General features: G+C 40.2%; 1 protein-coding gene across 10 annotated transcripts in view; it reads left to right on the top strand.

Annotated features, from left to right (window-relative positions):
• The window catches only part of KLF12 (KLF transcription factor 12), a 495,578-nt gene extending 470,959 nt beyond the window's left edge, over window positions 1–24,619 (top strand). For all 10 annotated transcript variants that reach the window (XM_047756500.1, XM_047756501.1, XM_047756499.1 and 7 more), the window contains one exon: window positions 14,728–24,619. In XM_047756500.1, the coding sequence (XP_047612456.1) occupies window positions 14,728–14,909 (182 nt within the window). In that variant the 3' untranslated portion in view covers window positions 14,910–24,619. The remainder of the gene's footprint in view (window positions 1–14,727) is intronic.
• Window positions 24,620–24,882: the final 263 nt, after the last annotated feature.

Here is a 24,882-nt window from a genome sequence, read left to right as displayed (position 1 = left end):
AGTCAGGAGACAGAAATTTGTCTTTGGCCCCTGACTGGTTAGTTAATTAGACAAGCTACTCAACTCTGTGGATCTCAAGTTTTCTCTTTCTAACTTACACATAAATATAGCAAGTTGTTGCATAATTACCACAAGGGGCATAATTTTTGCACCCCAGTGAATTCAGTGACTAACATATTGTAAGGACCCAGTCATTATTTGTTGAGTTGAAATTATGTATGTATGGATAGTGATATGGATATATGTTATTATTGTGAGCAGTAGGTTCAAGGCAGAAAAATTTGGATAATTAAGTGTATTCTTATCACACAATCAGCTGTAATTACATTAACTCTTTCTTTCAGACTCTACTAATGTAAAATTTACATAGTGCAGACAAATTGGAGTAAAATTATTATTTAATAAGCCCCTTTACCCTAATTTTTATAATGATAGTATAATCAAGCTTCCATGGAACATTTTCCCAATTTTATTGAAATTTAGTTGATTTAAAATGTTGTGCTAGTTTCACATATGCAACAAAGTCATTCAGTTGTACATATACATAAATAAATATATTATTTTGTTACATTCTCTTCCGTTATAAGTTACTCAAAGATATTGAGTATAGTTCCTTGTGCTATACAGTAGGTCCTTGTTGGTTATCTATTTTACGTATAGTGGTTTGTGTATTTTAATCCCAAACTCCTAATTTATCCCTCCCCCCCACCTCTCCCCCTTTGGTAACCATAAGTTTGCTTTCTATGTTTGTGAGTCTGTTCTTTTAGAAGTAAGTTCCTTTGTATCACTTTTTAAATTCCACATATAAGTGATATAAGGTATTTATTTGCCTTTCTCTGTCTGGCTTCCTACACTTAGCATGATAATCTCTAGGTCTCTCCACGTTGCCACGAATGGCATTGTTTCCTTCTCTTTTATCACCAATATAATATTCCATTGTACGTGTGTGTGTGTGTGTGTGTGTGTGTGTGTGTGTGTGTGTATAGGAAGTGTATATATAAAGAAGTGTACTTCTTTGTTATCCATTCCTCTGCCGATGGACATTTAGGTTGCTTCCATGTCTTGGCTATTGAAAATAGTGCTGCTATGAACTTGTATCTTTTCAAATTATGTTTTTCGCCAGATATAGCCCCAGAAATGGGGTTACAGGATCATATGGCAAATCTGTTTTTAGTTCTTTAGGGAACCTTTGTCATACTGTTCTCCCTAGTGGCTGCACCAACTTACATTCCCACCAACAATGTAGGAGGATTTAAGGAACATTTTTTAAATGCTTAGTTAAACATAGTCTCTTCTTTGAAAGGACCCATTCATAGACAAAGTCACCAAGACAAATATTTATTGAGCATTTTGATGTCTAAGGCACTATAGGTTTTTCTTGAAAAGGCAGAAAGAGGCACAGCCCCCATCTTCAATGGTCTTGTCCATAAGTGTATTAGGCAAGAGTCATTGAATAGTCATAACAAAGGCCAGGTGTGCAAGGCCACATGATAAAGATATAAGCAGAATGACAAAGGAACACCATGGGAGCTGTCTGTCATGGCCAGGGAATTTGAGGACACCTTTCTAAGATGGGCGTGTAAGTCCCTGTCATCTAACTCCTGTGTATTTATTAAACCTCATCCACTGACCCCATCCCATCCCCCCCCCCCCCCCCCCCGCCGCCAGCCATATAAATGAACCAACCTCCAAAGCTGCCCAGCTCTATGGAGCTTATTTGCACATTCTTACCCCTACCTGAAATGGCCTGCCTGGGCGCCTCCTTTTTTCCTTCCTTAGTTGGTGAGCTCCTATTTCTTTCTGGAAACAGCCTCAACATCACCTTGTCCGTTAAGCTCTCTGACCCCCCTCTGTCCCTCGGCAGGTAGACCTCCATTCTCCATGACCCTGGGACAGTTGGTTGTTGCCCTGTGGCAGCAGAGCAGTGGTCAGGGAGCAGGCATGTGGGAGACAGTGGGGCAGTGGAGACCACAGGGCATGGGGTCTACTCGGACACGAGGGCAGGGGAGCAGGAGACTTTGAAGACATCAGAGTGTGTGGTCAGGAGTAAGGAATGCTGTGAACAGGCATGGAAACCGGTGGTGAGAGAGAACTGCTATTTGCTGAGGACCTGCCAGGTCCCGGGCAGAGTGCTCTGCTCTGCTTATGCTACATATTTTAATCGCCTCTGTAAATCCCTTGAAAAGTTAGAGCACCTGTTCACCGTCATGGGGTGGACAACGAGTGGAGCTGAAATACTGAGATGCAGACTCTGGATTCTCCAGAACCTGTGTTATTGTATTATGCCTGGTCTCAAAGACAAGTCTGCTAATAACCTGCCAGTCTTTTCCCACTAGGGCCACACTCTGTGCATGTCTAGCCAGTGGTACCTACCTGTTTAGTTGTTCATTAAAGTACTTGGAAGGACTAAGGTAGCAAGTGATGTTAAATGGTCTATTTTGAAGGTTTTGTATTAATAGGGACTAGTCTTTCTTTATAGTCTACTAAAGTTTTACTTTGTTAGAAAGTCAGTTTCGTTTTACAGTAAGGACCGGGAGCATTAATAATTAAATTAAAAAGGCAGCTCTTGAGTGCTTGCTCAGTACACAGCTCTCTGAATAGTAATGGGTGCACCAGAAAGAAGAAGACAAAGAGTTCTCAATCTGGTAGGGGAGACAGTGATATCTGCAGAGATCCACCAGGTAAAGCATGATGGCAAAGCCATAGGCAAGCTTGGTACAGGTGAGCCATAGGTGAGCTTGATACAGGTGAGCCATAGGTGAGCTTGATACAGCTGCACTGAAGGGCTAATCGATCCTGACTGCAGGGTTTTGCTAACCATCACCTACCCATGGGAACAAGTACGCAAATACCACTTCCAAAAGGAAACTGAAAAATCTGGATCAGTAACCAAATGCTCTGAAAGTGTAGCACTTGTTTTCATTGGTGACGTTATTTGAATCTGTTCAAGGGAGTTACTATTTAGAAGCACGTTGAACCTAGGTTTTACAGTTATGGAATGGAGATATAAATGCTATTTGTATTTGATTTAGTTTTTTAAAATGCTATCTTATTTATTTGAAAGATAGATGTATCTTTTTCGTATATTTAGAAAAGGAAAGGCTTCTAAAATAGCCCACCAATTAGTACCTTGGTGGAATAAATAGATTACGATGTGAGTTTTGTTTCTTCATTGTTTGTGTTTTCACAAGATTATCAGTGACAGTGGAAAGTTTAAAATGCCAAGGGATCTTAGGTCCATGCTCCTCATTTTCCTTCCTTTGCCTTTGGGTTTATTTTATCCATTCAGCCACTAAAACTGTGTTGTAAGGAGGAGTGGAGTTGTGATATTCACAGCCTTGTACTTTTCTCATGTTCTCCCAAAAAGCTAGATTACGGGTGTTGTCCATCTTATCCTAAATGACAAAATTCACTACTACTAAGTAGTACAAAATGTGTGGTTTTTATGGAACTACTAAAGATAACAAGGAACTCAGAGTTCCCTGGTGGCCTAGTGGGTTAAGGATCTGGCATTGTCATTGGAACGGGTTCAGTCCCCATGGCCAAAAAGATAAAAAAAAAAAGAAAAAAAAGGATCACAAAGAGCCTGATTTTTGTAGAAAATAAAGTTGCTATTGGTGACTATACATTTATACATTAAAATGATGCTTCTAAGACTTAAGATAACTCAATAAAAAAACCTTCGTAACTAAGAATAAAAAATAAATATTGTTTTAAAACTTAATGCTCATTTAAGGGAAAAAAATAGAAGGCTCAAATACATGTCACATTGCTAATTTTAAAGGTTTAAAATGAGATTTTATTTGCAGACTAGACCTTTAAATGACACCAGCTGTCAGTAAAACCGCCCTCCATTATTCTCCCTTTCAAAAATACAGATTCTAATTAGTTGGAACAGAAAAGATGGTTGAATGGATAAAATACCAGCAATAGGCTTTTTGTTTCACAAAATACATTACTCCTCTATTGACTCGTCTATGTTATGTTTTTTTAAGACTACAAGGCATTTGAATTAAAGCAGTTTCATTCATTCGATGCACAAACCTTTCTTAGCACAGAGCAGTGGTAAAGCCATCCTGGGTACCGCAGTGCTGAGGGGGGCGGACAAACAGAAAAACCTGCTGTCACAGTGGGATGGAGTGGGAGGGTTAATACAGGGGAGGAGTAGCGTCGTCAGACAGTTCCAGAACCTTTTCCTTTAATACAGTGCAGGCAAACTGGAGGGGGTAGGATGAAAGACTGGCAAACGGACCATGAGAGGCTGGTACTGGTGAAAGGTACTGAGACTCTAAAAGAGAGAGAGTGAGAACCCCCTCCCCTAGTCCCCACCCCCCACCCTCCCCATGGGGATAAAGTTCAGGGACATTTGGAGGCAGAACTAGCAGATTGAATCATCAGGTTGGGGCAGGTAAGAGAATAACAGATAGGAAAGAGTCCAAGAAATCTCTCCAACAGGAGAGATTTGTGACTTGATATCTGAGTAGATGGGGCTGTGTTTTTTCCAGAGAGCAAAACAGAAAGCGGGGCACAGCTCATCTCAGTGGTGGTGGTTGAGTAACATTTTGGTCACGTCGAGGCTGCTTTGGGGCTCCCAACTGGAAACGTCTCCCCTTCCGTGATGCTTGAGGGAGAAACTCAGGTGTCAACTCTTGAAAATCCTTCCCTTCTAAGTTGTGGTAGAAGCCCTGGGGACCAAGAAGAGCCCATGCAGGTGAGAAGTTAAAGCCCAAATCCCAGGAAACATTTATGTGACAGGTAAAGGAAGATGTCTGCAAGAGACATGAGGAAAAGGTAACCAGAAACCTAGGAAGGTAAACATTGTCACTCTATGGAAACAGAAACTCAGAACAGCCAAATAAAGTATTTTCCTTAGACCTTGAACTTTTTGCTTTCACTAAAGTAATGTGTATTCAAGGAGGTTTTTTACTTCATTTATATTTGATTGCTAAGTGAGAAGGTCTAGCCTCTGGGTTAACATGGTATCTGTGCTCTAAGTTCTAGTTCCTGTTCTCTCAGTGTGCTTGGCCGGTTCTGACCAGATCTCCTTATTTACAAGAGCAGTGATTTAAGGTGTTGAAAAGCATTCTTGGGTAGTGATGAGGTCTGTGATCTTGGGTGTCTGACTCCCTGGGTTCAGATCCCACCTCCACTACATACTAACTCTGGGTGAAGTGGGGTCAATTATGGCAACTACTACATGAGGAAGTTAGGGTCCTAGTTAAATGAGTTCAGATCCATGAAACTCTTAGAGCCAAATGTGGTCAATGGAAAAGGCTATATGCAACAGCAGATAACTATTTTTATCAAAGAAATCCATTATAGAATTGCATGAAAAGGAAAGAAAAGATACACTCAGTCTCATTTATACATAATGAAAAAGAGAGTCAATGAATTCATTTCAGACCATTCCATGGGATGTGATCACTTATTTGATTGAACTGACAAGACCAAATGGATCAAACAAATTATAGACTAGATTGGTCTGCTTGGCCTCTAAAGGAGTTTTATACTTAAAATATTAGGAACAATAAGGATTAGGATTAGCATCCATTTACCAGCAAATCTTAATTCCTTCCTTAAAAATAACAAATAGGATTTTTTTTTTCTGGCCGCACCCATAGCATGTGGAAATTCCCAGGCCAGGGATTGAACCCACGTCACAGCAGTAACCTGAGCCACAGCAGTGACAACACCAGATCCTTAACCTCCTGCACCACCAGGGAACTAACTCCCTAGGACTTTTAACTTTATATTATTTATATTGCTTAGCAGAAACAGAAAAATTTTGAATTTCATAACTATAAAATTCAGTATTCTTTACTGAGCACCTGTCATTTGCCAGACACAGGCCATGTGTATTTCTAAATTTCACATCAGGAATAGTGTTTTCATTTTATAGATGGGGAAACAGAGCTTCAGAAAGCTTAACTCTGGAGCCCAGGATCCAGTGACAGATTGGTGACTGAGCCTCCTTTTGATACAGTCACAGTTTCCTCAGTCCCTGTGTCACGGTAGCAAAGCACTGGAACGGCAGACATTCTACAAATTTATTAAAGCGAAAGTATGATTTCAGAGAGGAAGAGAGAACTCGCCTGCATGCAGGTTAAAAAAAAGGAGGGCCTGGATCACTCTGCAATAGGCTTTATACCCCACAATGAGGACTTGAGTGGAGACCCAATTTGATCATCTGATTGGTCTTGAGCAGGATACCTTATTTGCATGGGGAGACCCAATTGGATCTTCTGATTGGTCTTGGGCAGGATACCTTATTTGCATGGGGTACAGGTTTTATTGGTGGTGGTGCGAGGCCTGGGTGACATTCCTTCTCTAGCAGGGAGTGAGCAGCCCAGGCTGGTCAAGTTTGGGGAAGGAGCATTACAGTGAGACATGGCCAAAGGCTTTTGGGTTTAATCTCCTTGAAGGGGACTTGAAGCCCATAATCCTTTGACCATGAATTCTGCTTGATTTTACGCCACCTTAATATCACCAAGAAGGAAGGCAGCCTCTTGGGGCTTTCTCATCTCAGCTCTAGGTTTCCGTCTCCTGATTTTAAAAGTGCCTAGTTTCCTTCCAGGTCTAAAACTCTGTGAACTTTTATGAACTAATGTAACAGAAACCAGAAGACAAGATATGAATCTTGATTCTGGGGTGTTTCCCCCCCCCCTCGTATGCAAATACCATTCCTCAAGTGAAACTGATTGTCACAGCAAGTATGTTGAGCCTTGAGTGTAATGAAGCTCATTTATCAGTGTCTGGGGCCCCATGACTTTATAAAAGTTAAACAGGGACACGTTTCAGAAATGCACTTATGAACTGAAGAAAATGCCTGTGTTTCCTGTTGCAAAAGGTGTTTTTTTCAGTTGCTTGAGAAAATAATAGAAGCTGATGTGAGAACATGGGCGTTTTATTTGACCTGAGCTTTGGGGAACTGCACATTCCTCTTTTGGTGTTGCTCACACGTCATTTTCATATGAAAGGGCACCTGTCTTTTGTCTCAGGACGCATTTACCTTTCAGCAATTCAGAAGGTGAAATGGGAGGTGCCTGAAAAAAGTTATTTTTGTTTCCTGAGTTTTGGGAATCCATTCAATACCCAGTGTTTTCTTTAGCCTTTCTTTTGCCTTCTGCTGGGTAAATGTCATGGAAATGCGTTTAGTGACTCTTAATCCTTTTCTTTAACCAGCATTGAAAGAGACAGCAGTTCTCATAATAGATCAATTTGTTGACTGTTTCAAAAAAAAAGCAAAAAAAAAAACCCTGATGAGAGTTTTCCTTTTCCCAGGATACTTAATTAAAATACTATTTAATAATATTAAATAGTATTTTAATAGCCCGTGAACACACACACACACACACACACACACACACACACACACGCCAGTATGCAAATGAAATTATATTTAAAGTGAACCTCAAATGTGGAGTTAAAAAGCGTTTTTGATCGCACATTAACAAACCCTCTCTTGGGGGGGATGTTCTTTTTTTAATCTTTATGAGACTCTTTCACTTTAAAAAACAGAAGGTCTTGTGAGTTTTGATTAATAACATTTTCCTTTTTCAGAAGTTTTCATAGTTCAGGTCATAGAAAGAACTGAAAGAGGGCTGAGTGTGCTGAAAAATGATCACATTCTTCTTCTTCTTCCACCTCACATTAAAAGGTGGAAATGGGGAGTTCCCGTCGTGGCGCAGTGGTTAACGAATCCGACTAGGAACCATGAGGTTGCGGGTTCGGTCCCTGCCCTTGCTCAATGGGTTAAGGATCCGGCGTTGCCGTGAGCTGTGGTATAGGTCGCAGACACGGCTCAGATCCCGCGTTGCTGTGGCTCTGGGGTAGACCAGGGGTTGCAACTCCGATTCGACCCCTAGCTTGGGAACCTCCATATGCCGCGGGGAGCGGCCCAAAGAAATAGCAAAAAAGACCAAAAAAAAAAAGGTGGAAATGGCTTATGGATTTGTCCTGGGACATAGAGACCTTCACTTCAGAATCAAAAGCCTAAAAGTTAATAACTGCACCCCAAGCTGAGCCTCATCTTTAAGCTACCAATTACCCAGCTTGGGTCCTTTGATTTTTTTTTTTTTCTTCTGCATTAGCAACTTGATGCCCTGGCTTTAAAAAGAAGAATCACTTACTGTGCTTCTTGGTCAAAATATATACCATGCCATTTCCTATCATTTTATGATTTCATGGGATTCATATAAGAAACAAAAATCAAAGATGATCTGATGGTGGCATCAGAACTTCTGATTATTTTGAAAAATATTTAAATACACTTATGAAGGTTTTACTCTTAAGGATTCAAATAGTATCTGTGAGTTAGACAAAAAAAAAAAAAGAAAGAAAAGGTGGGCATGCTCTTTTTATTTTTAGCCCATTTCTAGGGAAAGCAGTTTTGAATAACACATTTGCAGAATTCTAATTCAAATGAATTTAAGGACAATTCACTGTTCCTGAAGAAATGACTTGAAATCACATATTCTGTCACCATCCTTCAGCCTGATGCAGAACAGCTGCACATAGTAGCAACACAAACCCTGGGAGATGCCTGACTCCCTTGACTGTTCAAACCAACTCATGGAAGATGTTCATGGAAAATCCACCTCCATCCCATGTCCCCCGCTGACTTCTTCAACATTAAATTGGACTTTTTATTTTCTACCTCGATGCAAAGGAAAGAAGGGAGGATGGAGGAAGGATTCTGTCTGTTCTTCATTCCCTCTTTCAGAGCCCATTTATACAGATGACGGTGTACCTTACACGTTGATCATCTTAGTTTTTCCTCACATCATGATGTTAGTTTCAGTTATCTCGATTTGTTTATAAGATAACGCCCTTTAAATGGCTTCAAAGCACCAGCCTAAAATATCCCATGCATTTTTCCATACCATGTAGTTGTCGTGCTAGAATTGTTCTGTGTCCATTTCTAAAACCTGACTAGTCCAAAGAGAGCATTTTTTGATTTTTCTTTTTTTAATGAAATGCTAGGCATCCAGATGGATGTAACAGAAACCTAGGTCCTTCCAAGGAGGAAGGACGTAGGAAAGGGATGGACTGGGACTTTGGGATTAGCAGATGCAAATTATTACATATACGGTGGATAAACAAGGACCAACTATATAGCACAAGGAACCAACCATATTCAATATCTTGTGATAAACCATAATGGAAAAGAATATATGTATGACCAAATCGCTTTGCTGTACACCATCAACTAACATAGCATTGTAAATCAACTATGTTTCAATTTAAAGAATGTTAGTTCTGGGAGTTGTTGTGGCTCATTAGAAACATACCCGACTAGTATTCATGAGGATGTGAGCTTGATTCCTGGCCTCGCTCAGGGGGTTAAGGATCTGGTGTTGCTGTGGGCTGTGGTGTAGGTCACAGATGCAGCTTGGACCCTGCATCATTGCTGTGGCTGTGGCATAGGCTGGCAGCTGCAGCTCCGATTCAGCCCTTAGGCTGAGAACTTCCATACGCCCTAAAAAGCAAAAAAAGCGCAAAAAAAAAAAAAAAGTTCCTGCTTTAAAAAAAAAAAAAGAAAAGAAAAGAAGAAGAAAGAAACCTAGCTCCCTCTTGAATGAGGGGCAGAAGCCCACCCTCTGCTCGGTCCCAAGCAGGTGTCTCCCCTTCCTCCACGTGCATAGCTCAGCCTCAAGATGTGAAGAGAGATTTGAAGGTCTTGTTTTCTTTTTTCTAAGAAGGAGGTTTTATTAATGAGGAAACATGGCAAGAAATAATACGTAAGAAATATTTTTAGGTATTAAAAAGAAAGTAAACTTTTTTTGTAAGAAAAGTTTCAAGGAAAACTCGTCCATCACTGAATAATTAACTTTACTGTTTTCTGATATTGGTCCCCCCTGCCAACCAGGTGAGAACGTTTACATTCTTTTTAATGTGCCTTCATTAATCACTTAGCCCCTCATAGCTTATAAACTTAGACATCATTTTCACTGGTTTTATTCATGAGGTAGGAACGTGGCTGCCTCTAGTATTTTGGAGGCCAGTTCCCTCCCTGACCCTCACGGTGGCTTATGGTACCTGACTCCACCTCACAGAATACTTTTCAGATTTTGCACTAAGTTTCCTCTGCACATTTGTGAGCCCAAAGAAATTCTTGCCATCATTGGTGCTTTCCCTGCCTCTCAGCTTTGAAATATCCATCTTAGACATGGTGCCAAACATCTGAGCTCCTGCTTTCTGATCCTTCAGTCCACACGCCCTCCTTTCCAGACTCAGTGGAGCAGTAGTCATCATCCTTCGTGGTGGCCGTGGTGGCACAACTGCAGTGAAAGGGGGGTGGGTGGGGTATGGCTCCCTTGCTGTAGAATCCATGTGCTTCTGGTTACCTGGTTACCAGGTAAAGTATACAAAGACATTCTAGCCCCCACTCACCCTCATAGGGAAGACCTTACTCATGAGATCCTGAAATCTTTTTTATTTTTTATTTTTTTGGTCTTTTAAGGGCCAAACCCTCAGCATATGTAGGTTCCCAGGCTAGGAGTCCAGTCGGAGCTGCAGCTGCTGGTCACAGCCACAGCCATAGCCACGTGGGATCCAAGCCACATCTTCGACCTATATACCACAGCTCACAGCAAAGCCAGATCCTTAACCCACTGAGCGAGACCAGGGATCAAACCCTGGTCCTCACGGATTCTAGTCAGTTCGTTAACCGCTGAGCCACAACAGGAACTCCAGATCCCAAAGACATTTAAAACCAAGATTGAACTGGGTGAGCCTTTCCAGAGAACCACACATTTCCTCTTGCACGGGACTCTCACGTTAAAGTGTTTCCCATCATGGCTCAGTGGTAATTAACCTGACTAGTATCCATGAGGACACAGGTTCGATCCCTGGCCTCGATCAGCCAGTTAAGGGTCCAGCATTGCCGTGAGGTGGGGTGTAGATCACAGACATGGTTTGGATCCCTCGTTGCTGTTGGCCGGCAGCTGCAGCTCTGATTTGATCCCTAGCCTGGGAACCTCCGTATGCTGCAGGTGTGGCTCTAAAAAGACCAAATAAATAAATAAATAAATAACGTATTTGGCATGAATGGTTATGTGTGTTCATTACCAGGAGGACTGTTCAAATTTTAACTTAGGATCCTCAATTGAGAATAAGTGATTATTCTGTAGCCAAAATATTCCCTTACCCACCCATCTCAAACTAACAGTGTGTGCTATGTACTCTGATTGATTAAGGTAAGGTAATCAGAAAGCCTGCAAAAAGCTGAGGTGCCCATCTCTTACATCAGGGTCAGCAAACTTTCTGTAATGAGTATTAGTTATTACAGACCATGCATTCTCTGTGGCAATGCTCAATTCTGCTGTCACTGGAAATCAGCCATAAACAGTACACAGAAAAATGAGCGTGACTGTGTTCCAATCAAAACTGATTTATGGACACTAAAATGTGAATTTTATTTAATTTTCTTTTTGGGGGCTGCACCTGCAGCACGTGGAGGTTCCCAGGCTAGGGGATGAATCAGACCTGTAGCTGCAGGCCTTCACCACAGCCACAGCAACGCGAGATCCAAGCAGAGTCTGCGACCTACACCACAGCTCATGGCAATGCCAGATCCCCAACCCACTTAGCGAGGCCAGGGATCGAACCTGCATCCTCGTGGATACTAGTCAGATTTGTTTCCATTGTGTCAGATTCAGGAACTCTGAATTTCATACAATCTTCACACATGCTATGAAATAGCCCTCTTTTTTTTTTTTTTCCCAACCATTTAACAGTGTGAAAATGGGAGTTCCCACTGGGGTGCAGCAGGTTAAGAATCCAGCACTGTCTCTGAGATGGTACAGATTTGATCCCAAGCCTGGTGCCATGGCTTAAGGATCCAGCATTGCCACAGCTGTGGCATAGGTCATCGCTGCAGCTTGGAATTGATCCCTGGCCTGGGAACGTCCATATACTGTAGGTGCAGCCAAAAGAAGGAAAAAATAAATAAATAAAAATATGAAAAATAATTCTTAGCTTGCAGATTGCACAAAAAACAGACCACAGACTGAATTTGGCGTGGGGGGGGGGCATGGTTTACCTCCCCTGCTATAGATTTTCAAGTGGAAAGAGCATAAATACCACTATTTTAGCAGCCAACGTGAAAGTAAAAGTATGTCTATTACCATTTAGAGGATGAAATTAGAGAGTATAAATGTCTAAATTGGGTGTCCAAGGGAAGTCAAAGAGCCCCTGAAAGAACAGACTGTCCCTATGGTGGCCATACCAGCCCCCAGCATCCTTCCCAAGGTGAGACTGAAGCGCCCTCTCCGTCTGTTGCCTCTGCTCACTTCCAGGCCCATTCTGGTCATGGCCCCCCTTCCTCTCTCTCTGCAACAGCAAGGTGATGGTCTGGGAGCTTGCCTAACCTCAGTTAAACTCATTCGACCCTTCCCCACCAAGACAGAAACATGCATCCTGCCAATACCCAACTGAGCAATGCCCATTCCCCAATAAGAAAATCTTTTATTCTTTCCTTCTTAGGCCTGCACACTCTGTAGCTGGTTCCATGGCACCATAGGAGATAGCTAGGAGAAGCCTGTTGATAATGAAGAGCTAGCTGAGCTCAGTGCCCCAAAGATGGATGTGGCTTTGAAGACAAGCTTTCTATCAAGCTCAGCTTATTAGAACCCATGCTGATGATGTAAATTTCAAAAAAAAAAGATATATGTAGTGATGACATGCAAATAAGAGCATTTTATCAGTTGCCATGCACATACCATAGAGTGGTCTACCAACCTTTTTAAATTAGGAGTTTTGCTGATTTTTTGTTAAATTCTATTAAATTCTGAACAGTAGATAACCTGTCAATGCAGATGTTCATCTCCATAGGACATCCAGAGTGAGTCGGAAGTAGAAGGTATGGATTAATCCGGTCAGTAGGATTTACTTGACCAGAGCCCTTTCAGAGTAACTTGGAGCTTTCTGTGAGCCACAATTAACACGTCAATATTCTAGATTTAACTGGTCTGTACGATTCACTCACTTCTCTGAAAGGGCCATTTGATCCTAAAAGGACTCATATAGTTAGCATTTATTGGACAGTTGAATGATAACTGTTGGGTCTGATTCAGTCTCGTTTTCTCATGGAGGCATGATTTATACATCTCATCTACAGGGCTTCTTAGTTTCCTGTGTACACACCTCTGTGTGAGCATGTCTGTGTGGTGCAGTTTTATTAATTTGTTCAAGCACTGTTTGGTACCTACTTGAAGCCCTGAGGATACTGAAATAGGAGAGGTGTCATTCTTGATCTCTGTGTATTCAGAACATAAAGGAGAGGAGAAAGGCATCTAAAGAAAATCTGTGTGATATATTGTGATAGGTGACTTAATAGAAATAGGAGTTGAAAAATTCGAAAGTATCTAAGAACATGAAATCAGCATTGCCCAAGGATATGACAAAGTTTGGATAGGGAAGGAATTATCCATTCCCTCGGGCAGAGTGAAAAGTGCTGGATTTGGAACCAGACGTATCCATTCACTGACCTCAGCCAAGTTAGTTCACTATGGTGAGCCTGAGTTTTCTCATCTGTAGAGTGGATTTAACGTAGCTCACTCTGTGTTGGAATCAGCAGATAACTCCCTTCCCTATCTTAGGCCCTCCTACCAGATGCCTTGTGTGGCTAAGCAGCATGTCGTTGACTACTGGATGGAAGGGGTAGGGGAGAGATCAGTTCTTTCGGGGTTGCATGGGGACATTCTGAAGGAGAGCCAGGAAAAAAGCACACCTGAGTCAACTATTGTCCCACTCCCCCTGGGAGCTCATTTGGACAATGGACAGTGTATCTTTACCCAGCAAAGCCTTTGCATATTTTACTGTCCTTACAGGTTGACTGAGGGCCCTGGTCAAATTACATCCTCCTTCAGACTGCTTTTTACTGTGGGTTTCAATGCTAGGACCAACTTGACGATTCCTCAGGGCTTGCCCTAATTCTTAAGTCACTGAAGAAGATATTTAAACTGTATATTATTCAGCTACCTGGGATTCATTCCCAGTAGAGAAGCAAACAATAGATATTTATCAATAATAAGTACTGAAAACCTAATTTCTGGGGGTGGTGGAGTCCTTTACCTTTTATTGAAATTTTGTGTGAGAGGTAAAAGGTGATATCTTAAAATAGCCTTTAAGAATATGTGTGTGTATGTGACTGGGTCACCTTGCTGTACAGTAGAAAATTGACGGAACACTGTAAATTGACAGAACAGTGTAATTGATAGAACTCTTTTTTCCAGCTATAATAAAAAAATAAAAATCACTATTAAAAAATTTTTAAATAAAAATAAAATAGCCTTTACACATCTAGGGATGAGCTTTTTGGAGGAGTATTGAAATAAAACATACCAAATGACCTGTTATAATTCTTTGTGGATTTCAGCCCTCAGGCCAAGTCAATAATAGGTGGAGGTCTCTGATATGCCTTTTTAATCTACCAGTGGTGATTATATCTAGTCTCTGCCTTTTGATATTTGGACTGCAAAGTAGCTTGCCCATAACTGAGAATGCACAGGTTGACTGACTTGCCTGATGTCACAGCAAGAGAGATGAGATTGAAACGCCATCTCTCTGACTCAACACCTGCTGGTGGGATGGCTGGGTTTCCTGACAAAGGATCACCAAATGGAAACTCCATTGAGAACCATCATTTCCCCAAATACCCAGCCGGCTTGGTTATTGTGGAGCAATGATGGACCACCAAAGCCTGTGTCCCTTTGTTTCTTCCAGGAGAGAAGCCCTATAAGTGTACCTGGGAAGGCTGCACCTGGAAGTTCGCTCGCTCGGATGAACTGACGAGGCATTACCGCAAACACACGGGAGTGAAGCCATTCAAGTGCGCGGACTGTGATCGCAGCTTTTCCCGGTCAGATCACCTGGCACTGCACCGCCGGAGGCACATGCTGGTGTGAGGAAGGCTACCTGTCCAGCTGAGCGTAAGAGCTGGATCTCTTCGTGGCACCCAATTCAGCAGGGCTGAATCCCCTTCACAGTGTTAACGCGAAAGGGCATCACCATCCCACGATGTCTGAAAGTCGAGCAGGAAAAAGAAGTTGTACCGCTTCTCCTTTCTGTCTGAAGGTAACCCCATCATGACTACACGAGAAACGACTTCATGCGGGCCTGGGAGACCGGTGACACAAAGGCTGAAGAGACAGGCATTGTTTTCTGTGCTGTGTACTCTGCCATTTAAAGATGTTTGTAGTTTGTACATTTTCTGAGCTGTCAGACATGTTGTGATTGATACTTTAACAGGTCATCTGCCACAAATGGATGGCTAGAGCAAGACCTTGTAATTTGGATGGCTCTCCCCTCATCCCACTCCCTGAGCCCCTTTTTACAAACGTTTTAGTTACTGTCTAAGTAAGATAGAACACACATCCAATCTGTTACCAGCAAGCGGCATGAAAGTAGAAAAGAAGAAGCTGTTGGAGAGGTTCCATTACCTGGAAAGAAAGGAGCACTCAGGCAGCCCTTTGCAATAGTGATGGCGGCAGGCAACTCGATACCATCCGCGACTTGTCATTATGCCATGCCCTGGAGAAACCCAACATTGATTCTTTCATTTGTTTGTTGTTGATCGTTTTTTGTTTTGTTTTGATTCTGTTTTGTTCATCTGTTCGAGCAGAGGGGCAGCGACATTTCAGTTGGAGTCTAGTCCTGGTGTCTGCCCTGGCATGGATGGGCCCAGAGCTGTTCTGTAGTTGAATAGGAAGAGCCTGTCAAAAAAAAAAAAAAAAAAAAAAAACCACAACAACAACAAAAAAAAACTACTGCCCCACTTCACATCGCAGTGTTCTGTCACCTAGGCATCATCTCTTCCTGCCCCTAGTATTTGATTACAAGGAATCTGGCCGGGGGGTGGGGGGAACTTTCTTAGACACACTGGCACCAAGGTAAGAGGTGGGGCTGCCCAGGTAAAGTCAGTGAACATGAAAAAATCAGACAAAGTGGAGATGGAAAGAATGCACCTCTTGAGGAGAAAAGCAATAATGAATAAAAGGACTTTCCTACAATAACTTCACTGAGGACTCACATTACCGATTTTCATACTTACTAAAGGGATTGTAAAAAACACCCCAGTATTTTAGATGTCTTGGTTACATTTACAGCACTGAGGTAATCTTTCTGCTGTTTGTTGTCCTGCTTGGTTGAGTACCACAATTAAAGATTACGCTCCCCCTTTTCTTGTTTGAAAACAGTTATTTGGTGACTAGAAAGGCCGCAGAGGCATAGCAGGGAATTAACTCTTGGGTGAATGGGTCATTTCTCCTTGGAACTGAGTCAGTGGGAAGAGAATGCTCCCCAAGGAAATTCTGACATGGTGCTAGTTTCCACCCTTGGAGAGCCAAGGATAAGTGACTCTCCAATAGGTTCTTCTCTACAGATTTCATTTTCTAAACTGTATTATTAGGACCCAGTGATTCTGCAATGGCATCTGCAGGGATGTCGAACCCCCTCATCCTGTGCTGAGGGTGAGAGGAAATTGTAGTCCCATCCACCCCCTAAAAATTATGAGCCTATTTTGCAACTAGCAGAGTCTATAATAAACAAAGCAATACATCACCAATGAGCATTCTTTCAGAAAAATTATCATATTTTTTCCCCACTAAAAGCTGGGTTTTTTCAGCTTTTTGTGGCTAAGGGGCTTGGTGAGGTTTTGTTTTGTTTTGTTTTGTTAATTGTTGTTGTTGTTGTTAAGATTTTTTATAGCTTAGATATAAGAAGTTGCCAGCATAGACCTTTGCAATATATTTTAATTACAAACACTTGATTTGGGGAACTGCACAAATTAACCTCAAAATAGTACTAGCTCATTTTTAAAGGTTTGAACATTCTGAAATGATTTTTAGTTGCAGAATTATCCTTTTCAGGATCATCTTCTAGTTCAGATAATCTTATTCTGATAAAGCAAAAACTATAAACATTGAAAAAAGGATGATTTGTGTTGGATGGCAAGAAAAGGATTTTTTTTTTTTTTTTTTAAGGTTCAAGCAACAGCGTAATGATTTTCAGGTCAAATTCTGTCTTCAAAAATGTGTGCTCTACATTTTCTGCCACATCTGAAAAATTCATCAGGCAATTTCCCTCCAACAAGGGCTGCAATTCTATGGATAAATAGCTTCTTTAGGTACACAATGTACTACCCACCAAGCACCAGGGGTATGTTTTGTTTATTGTGTTTGTTTTTTACTAACTGGAAAGTTTTATCTGTACTGTATGCAACTCCTACTTCTCATTGCCTCTGACCATTTTGAATAGAAATGCCAGTGTCGGTTACTGGTCAGTGGCAAAGAACACAGAGCATACTGAACACAGAGCACAGCGAACACAGCTGTGAAGCCCTCTATGCCAGTCCTGGAACCCAGTTGGCAGGTAGTAGGTGAATCACTCAGGTGAAGGGCAGACTTGATTGAATTCTGCCTGCTCTCATAAGAAGGGCCAATCCTTTTCTCTGCTGAGAGATCTTGAGAATATTACAGGTAGAAATGGTTTTTAGAAATCATAGAACTGACAGGCAGCGGGAGCTTCCTGAGTGACGGCTTGCTTTAAATTTAGCACAGAATGAAATGAGATGCTCCCCTCTAATAACATAGGAAAGATTCAGGGAAGTGAGCGTTTCTGCTTACCCCCTGAAAGTGGAAACCCAACTGAGAAAGTTTACTGATAAAACCTGTCAGCATTATATCATTTCCCCCTTTTGACCTATTGATACTTCTAAGGAGGGATCCAAGCACAAGTAGTGAATGAATGGCTGATCTAGTCCCAGGACTGAAACTTACCTGGGGCTTGTCTTGGGACATAGTAAATTTTCCTTGGTGAAGGAAAGTGTTTCCCCTTGGAAAGGAAAGTGGTTTGGAAGAGAAGGAATTACATATCTTCAGGCATAGAAAAGCCTCTTCCATTTTATCTTATGTCCATTCTAGCCTCTTTTAAAAAGCACAGTAGATGATGAACAACAGAAAAGGAGTAGAATCCAAAGGACTTCTCAGTTGTTCACTAACTGGAAACATTCTTTGGTTTTAAAATTTGAAGCTGTTTAATTTGCAGCTGGGCGTATGTACGTGTTTCGGAACTTAGACACAGGGAGCTGTAATGGCTTGAGAAGCTACAGTCGACCTGACTATCTCGTTTGCATTGCAGAGATTGATTTTAAGGAAGTTAATATTATTTGGAAAGTTATGAGGTTCAGACTTTGATGTTTTAATAGATTCCTTCCTCACATTATGATCTTAGGCTGTTTGGGGAAAGATTCTCACTTCCCCATTCACCTCCATCACATTAATTTTGTGTGGACTCTGAGAAGCCTGCTTGATAACTTGTCTTAAGTTCTATTAAGGCATTTAGACTGAAATTCTTAAAGGCTTTACCATATACATTATACTATTTCCTGACATTACTTTTACAAAACACTATAGGACATTTATTTTCAAAAGCAGTTGAATAACAGTAACATAAACCACATTTTTTTTAACAACAACAAAAAAGAGCACTTTTTATTCACTTTAAAGTTTAAGTGGAAAATAGGAAGAGAAATGTCAGGGGAAAAAAAAACCTTGCAAAATGCTACCGAGTTTACAGATGCCAGTTCTAGATGATTAAAAAGCCCATTCTCCTTATGATTGAAATTTGGCATAGCTTATACAAAAATTGTGTTCATTTTTATACAGTTGTTGTGACTTCAAATTGCTTTGTGTTTTAAACATAAATATAATTCTGCACTTTGAAATCAGTTCATTAGAATGATAACATGTATATGGATAAAGATGCAGTATTCCTCATTCTGTACTTTATTTATTATACTTACCAAAGCTGCAATTGAATAAATCTGGTGAGGTGAGGCCTTCAGATGTATTAGTACGCCTTTGTTATATTGTTATGACTGCTTAGAAGTGTAGCCATGATGTTGTTATAAAGGTGTCTTAACATTTAGAGTAAGGATTGACAGAATTGAAGCAGTGTTAAGAATACCAGCATTCATGATGTGTTGAGTTGTAGTCTTTGTGTAAGGGACTGAATGTGAGATAACTATTATGAATCATAATAGGCCCAGGAAGCCTTAATACTCATAGTCCATAATCCAGTCTCAGATTTTGGTCCTTACTAACTAACGCCTGTAAATTTAGGAGGTAAATGTATTCTACAGCTTCATTGATCAGATCTCTTCCTTCCAGTTTTCCGAGGTAGTGCATCTCATTAAAAAATCAATTTGATTTGCTTTTGTTTAGTAAAAGGGTTTGGTAAACCATGTCTTCCATATCACATTTCTACGTATCCCCACACTGCCTTCCTCTTACCTGTACAGGCACCGCCAACACATGCACACCTGAATACACACCTGTATATGCAGCAGCCAGTGGGCTAATAAATATCAATGAAGAACTTTTTTAAAAAAGAATGAATTTGTAATAATCCATGCTGTCTAGAAATGTAAGTTATTTACCTTAAGGAATCAGCTTATGATGCTATATATGACTTTGCCTGCATTTTATAGTTAAGAAGTGTACATAAAAATTTTAAATGCTATATTTTCTCAGTTTCATTATAGAATAATGTCTGTTTAGCAACCCATGTCCATTGGTACTTTAAATATGCTAAATACTGTGCAATTGCAATAGAAATTCAGATTTTCATAAGAAAATGAAATAGGATACTGCATCTTAAAAGAAAATAGAGTGAAGCTATTTTGCTGTATTCGTAACATATGTGATAGTGGAAAAGTATTTTCAAACTCACAAATTTTACAGAGGTTGTAAATAGTTTGATGAAGTATGTTGGGAAAAAGAGCTTCTAGTTTTCATCACAATAAAAAAAGAAAAACTTGTTCAGATATGCCTTGTATATCTTACATACAATTAGCGATGTTGCCATGGCAACTCTGTTCCACTTGGTCAGAGCACAGCCCTCATGCTCCCTGACAAAATGCAGTGGCCACTTGTCGCCTTTCAGCCAGGATGGGTTAGAACACAGTGAAGTCATTTTAAGTTGCAGACAACTGATTCCAAACTCGCAATGTCTTTGCTTGAAAAGAGCAAAACAGCTGCATGGATGTCTTGTGCTTAAAAGAAAAAAAAAAAAAAATGAGCAACTGGTCTCTTTTCTCAGTTACCTTCCTCCTCAGTGAATTAGTTCTCAATCAGAAAAAAGCAAACAAACAAATAAAAAAAAAACAAAACAAACCTCTACAGGGGTTTATTTTTTCTGAATCCCAGAAAGAATACTATTTAACTGTGGCTCCGTGTTGACCAATAAGTGCTAACGATAAGGCCACATGAGAAGTGAATCTGTACTGGCAGGAGGAATAAGATAATGCCCATTTTCAGAAGTGAATTAAAAACTGAAAGTGCCTGTCAATAAACATTATGACCAATGAAATATTCCTCTACTTTTACACAGCAATAATTCCTCATCAAACTGGATTTTTTTTCTTCCACATTTGGGAAACACATGCACACAGAGTAAATATATGCCCATAGTAAAGGGAATGTCTTCACAAAACCCCTCAAAAATTATTTGGTGTGTTTTGAATATACCTAATCTTATTTATGTTAGCATTTCATAATTTTATCTTCCTTAGAGAATGTAAAAATGCAAATCTGAACTTTATGATTAGCTCCAGCACACACTCTGGCATATGGCAATTATAATTTTGAGATGAAAACTTCACTGATTTGCCCCAAAGTTTTGCTCAGTTAACAAAGGCAAATTATTTAGAGCGAAACATGAGAAGATATCTGTTTTCCTTTATTTTTATCCACTAATATCAAATGCACAAATCCTTGTTTACATTTCTTCATTTCCTTTCTCCCTAATATTTCCTGTTATCATCTAAGAACCATTTGGGAATAAATATTGATACAATCATTTCTCCTCCAAAAGTCTACTAAAGTACAACTGACATATATAGGAGGTCTAGCCTTTGACTAATGTTTGCAGTTAGTCCTGGAAAGTTCCAGATTCAGAACTTCACCATATTGTCTTTTTTTTTTTTTTTTTTTTTTTTACTGCTATAAGTGGAGTCGTGAATAGAAATATACAAGAGGATTATATGAATAGACAAGAGCCCTGGAAATGTTCCAGCCACACCATCTCAGAGCACAAATCCACCCAAACAAGCTATTGAGGGCTGTCAGTAAAATTATACTCTTCCAGAGCCAAACATTTGGTAAGAGCAATTTTAAAAGTATAACTGCGATTAGACACTCACGCTTGAGACAGTGAAGACTACCACAGTGGACCACGTTCTCCAGAACGAGACCATAGTTCTAGAAAACCATCATCTCCTAGTTCCTCCTCCACATTTCGGGAAAGAGGGAGAAGAAGGAAATGTGCCAGGATGAGGTGTAAAATAACCAGTTGAGTGTCAAAGGAAAGCCGCTGAGTTCCTTCATCTCACTGAAGGCCAGTCTTCGGACTGGGCTGTTTGCTGCAAGTTGTCCGGAAAGGTCTAAAAACTCGAAAGGGCAAAATTTCAGCAAACCCTAACATAGTACCTATTCTTTAGTGAACACTATATGCCAAGCACGATACTAGGTAATTTTTAGACATACCACCTCTAATCCGTACAACAGTTCTAAGTGTTATGAGTGGGAAACTGAGGCATGGAAAGGGCGGCTGAGTTGTCTGCACACACAGATACGGTGAACGGCAGAGTAGGAGTGGAAGTTTCCAGGCGCTGGCTCTGAAGTGTCTGTTCTTTCAAGCACAGCACACTGCACGTGTGTTCCCAGGAGCCAACTTTCCATTTCTAACTCTTTTAAGTAGTTTTTATCATGGATGTGTAGTTATCCCATTTTCCAGATAAGAAAAGGCATGTGATTGATAATAGCGCATGATTTGGCAGTGGTATGTGAGAGTTGAAATCAGTTTTCTGGAGAGTCATACATGAAGGAGCATTAGAAACAAAAGAGCAATAGCCCTACGTCTCCCTGAACTTGTCACTTGCCTCCTGCTGGGCCTGGAGATCCAAAAATCATCAAAACCCTGCCCTACTTGGGAGCATTTTAGACAGAGCAGGTTTTCTCGATTCTGCACGCTTCTTTGTAGGTAGACTCAGAGCCTTTCCACCTGTAGAGACCTTCTAGAGGATATTTAAGTTGCATTTGAAATGTTCACCTCCATGGAACTAGCTGTTAATAACAGAGTCCACTCTTGGCAGTTGGCCGATGGTGTGGCAATCACGAACATGCAGAGGATGAGCAAGAAGAGAGAAGAGAAAATTCCTTTTCAGATGTCTCACCTTGGGATGTTTTAAATAGTCTTCTAAATAATGTGTTATAGAATTGTTGTTAGTTTAATTGAATTTTAGGTAGGATGCTGCCCAACATCAGAGAAATGACCCCCACCCCTTTTCTGGGCAGAACAAGGTCTCTTGACAGTATTGATTCATGGAAGTGCTAATGGACTTAGAAAACATTAAGAGAATGTCATTTGATGTTTCTTTTCCTGAAAATGAATCTCCTGAATTATGATCTTTCTCCCTGTTACTTGGCTGAGGGAAGAGATAAAACCTGTATAAACAAATTCCCTTCCATGCTGAAGGCATGTTCCATATGCACAACCCACTGCAGAAAAGGGGCTCTCTCCCTAGTTAATTGGGCTTCGCAAGCAATAATTTCTCAACAGCAAAACCACAACAGTGAGTTGAAAGGAGATGAATGGTGGAAAGAGTCACATCGGTACTTTTTCTTTCTGGATTTTCATCCCCAGCAATTTTAAATGTTTGAGACAACAGAATCGGCCCTTTGTGCAAAGCAAGAACCAGGGACTCCTTGTGTGAAGTATTATATCTTGCTTTTTTTTTCCAAAGCAGGCTTACCATGACTTTCACAGAGATTCATTTTGTTGTTGTTGTTGTTGAGAAATGAGGGTGAATCAGAGAGTAGAATTTGGGTCAAACGCTAGTCAAAGTGCTCACGTAATCAAAAAGTAAGATATTTTAAGGACATACCGATGTCTTTCTTTTCTGCTAATTTTATTCTCCTAAGATACAGCCTAATACATTATAGAAATGGCTTTCGCCCTACGTGTGTTTCTAGTTTGCCCACAGCAGAATTTTTGTCATCACATCCAGATGACAGGATATATTTTGTCCCTCACCCTTGATTACACTGGATGGGTGTTGTTGAACTGGGGCACTGGTGCCTATAGTCAAGGCTCTTTCCTATCAACGTGTCTGTCTACAGTTTGTTGTGTTTAAAAGTCCTCTTTATTACAATCACCATGCTCCCCTGCCCCCACGGAATGGTGGTTGTATTGTTTCGTTCATGTCTGTGTGGGACACATCGCATCACATGGCAAACCACCTCCTTGTGGATGGGAGATAACTACTTACAAAACCAGCTTGAAAACATTGTCTTCTGTACTATGTCATCCTGCATCATAATGCAATTATGTGTATCATCACATGCTCATTTTTTTTTTCAAAAAAAAAAAAGGAGAAACCAGCAAATTCATGTTTGTCCATAGAAGAATGTACTCAGAACGTTCTGTGTTGTGAAATAATGAGAACAGACCACGTTTAAGATACCTACCTGCCACTTAAAATGACTTAGTTATAATTAGTAGTAGTCTAGACATTGCTCTCGGTGTGTGGGGGTCAATTCAAAACGTCATATGCTTTTGACTAAATCACTCGGTTGCATTTGAAGAAAATACATGGGGATAAAGAAAAATATCATCTTTGGCCAAATCAAGCAGGCATCTTTTTCCTTTTCCTTGACACTTAGCTCATTATACTTGGTGATTGGATTACAAGCGCTGTGTAAAAATACAAAAAAAAAAAAAAATCCTTTGGTTGACAAAATGTTTATTCTAGACTTGAAGCCTCTGAACAGCAAATTGAATAGATGTGCTGCATCTGATTCTCTTTACAGATGTCATTTGACAAAAGGCTCCTGGGTCTCTGACCCTAGAGAATTTCAATGCCCAGAAGAGGTCCTATGCATTAAAGGATTAACCCCCCTCCCCCCCCACCCACCCAGGATGCTGGCAAGAAAATGTGTTCATTTCTTAAGTCTTCATTTGGTTTTCTGTTCAGAGTTTTAATTGCAAATGAGTTTATTTCTCCAGCTTATGAAAGATCTAATTTCCCAATAGTTTCCTCTGCATTTATATACTCTGTAGTGTTTAGGCAACCCCTGTTATAAGTTTATTAATATTATGTAAGTGTTGTTCTTGTATTTATGTATAGTGTATGTATTGTAAATATACTCAGAGCTTTTTTCCTTTTACTGTAAAATTGTGATTTTTTTTTTTTTTTGCCCTATGATAATGTAAAGGGAGACCCTCCTAATGAGATTCTCTCAGAGGATGATTATTCCAGTCTATTCTCAGAGGTTTAAATGAACAAGTGTTATCGTTTTTAATGGTGTCTCAGACATATTCTGTTGGTGCATTGCTTTTCTGTATTCAACTTTCCTATGAATTGAGCTGTGAACCGAAATAGAGTTTAAACCTTTAACTGTATGCATTTGTATAATTATCTGAATGAAGGCATGAAGGTTAAATAAAGCATTTTGTATGGAACAAAACTCCCTAATTATTACGAAGGCTGATTCAGACACTTTGGAAATCATAGTTATTAACCGTTCTAATTAAACCTTTGTTATGAAAAGTTTTACCATTTGTGTATAGTAATTTAAAATGAGATAGACTCTGTACTAGAACATGAACAGGGTTTTTACTTCATAACAACCAGGACCTAAAAAGGGATTTCTCACAATATTTTAATGAGTGTAAAATCAAAAATGGGTCCAGAATATGAAGGGATAGGGAAAAAAAATGACATTTTTCAGTGCCTAAAATTGAATCTTTATAATGGAATGAATTATAATATTTTTCAGATTTTGTGCACCATTTACGTTTTGAATGATCCATCTAGCG

This window comes from Phacochoerus africanus, chromosome 13 (assembly GCF_016906955.1).
Source record: "Phacochoerus africanus isolate WHEZ1 chromosome 13, ROS_Pafr_v1, whole genome shotgun sequence".
NCBI classification, from domain to species: Eukaryota; Metazoa; Chordata; class Mammalia; order Artiodactyla; family Suidae; genus Phacochoerus; species Phacochoerus africanus.
This window is presented reverse-complemented; position numbering and strand designations above follow the sequence as displayed.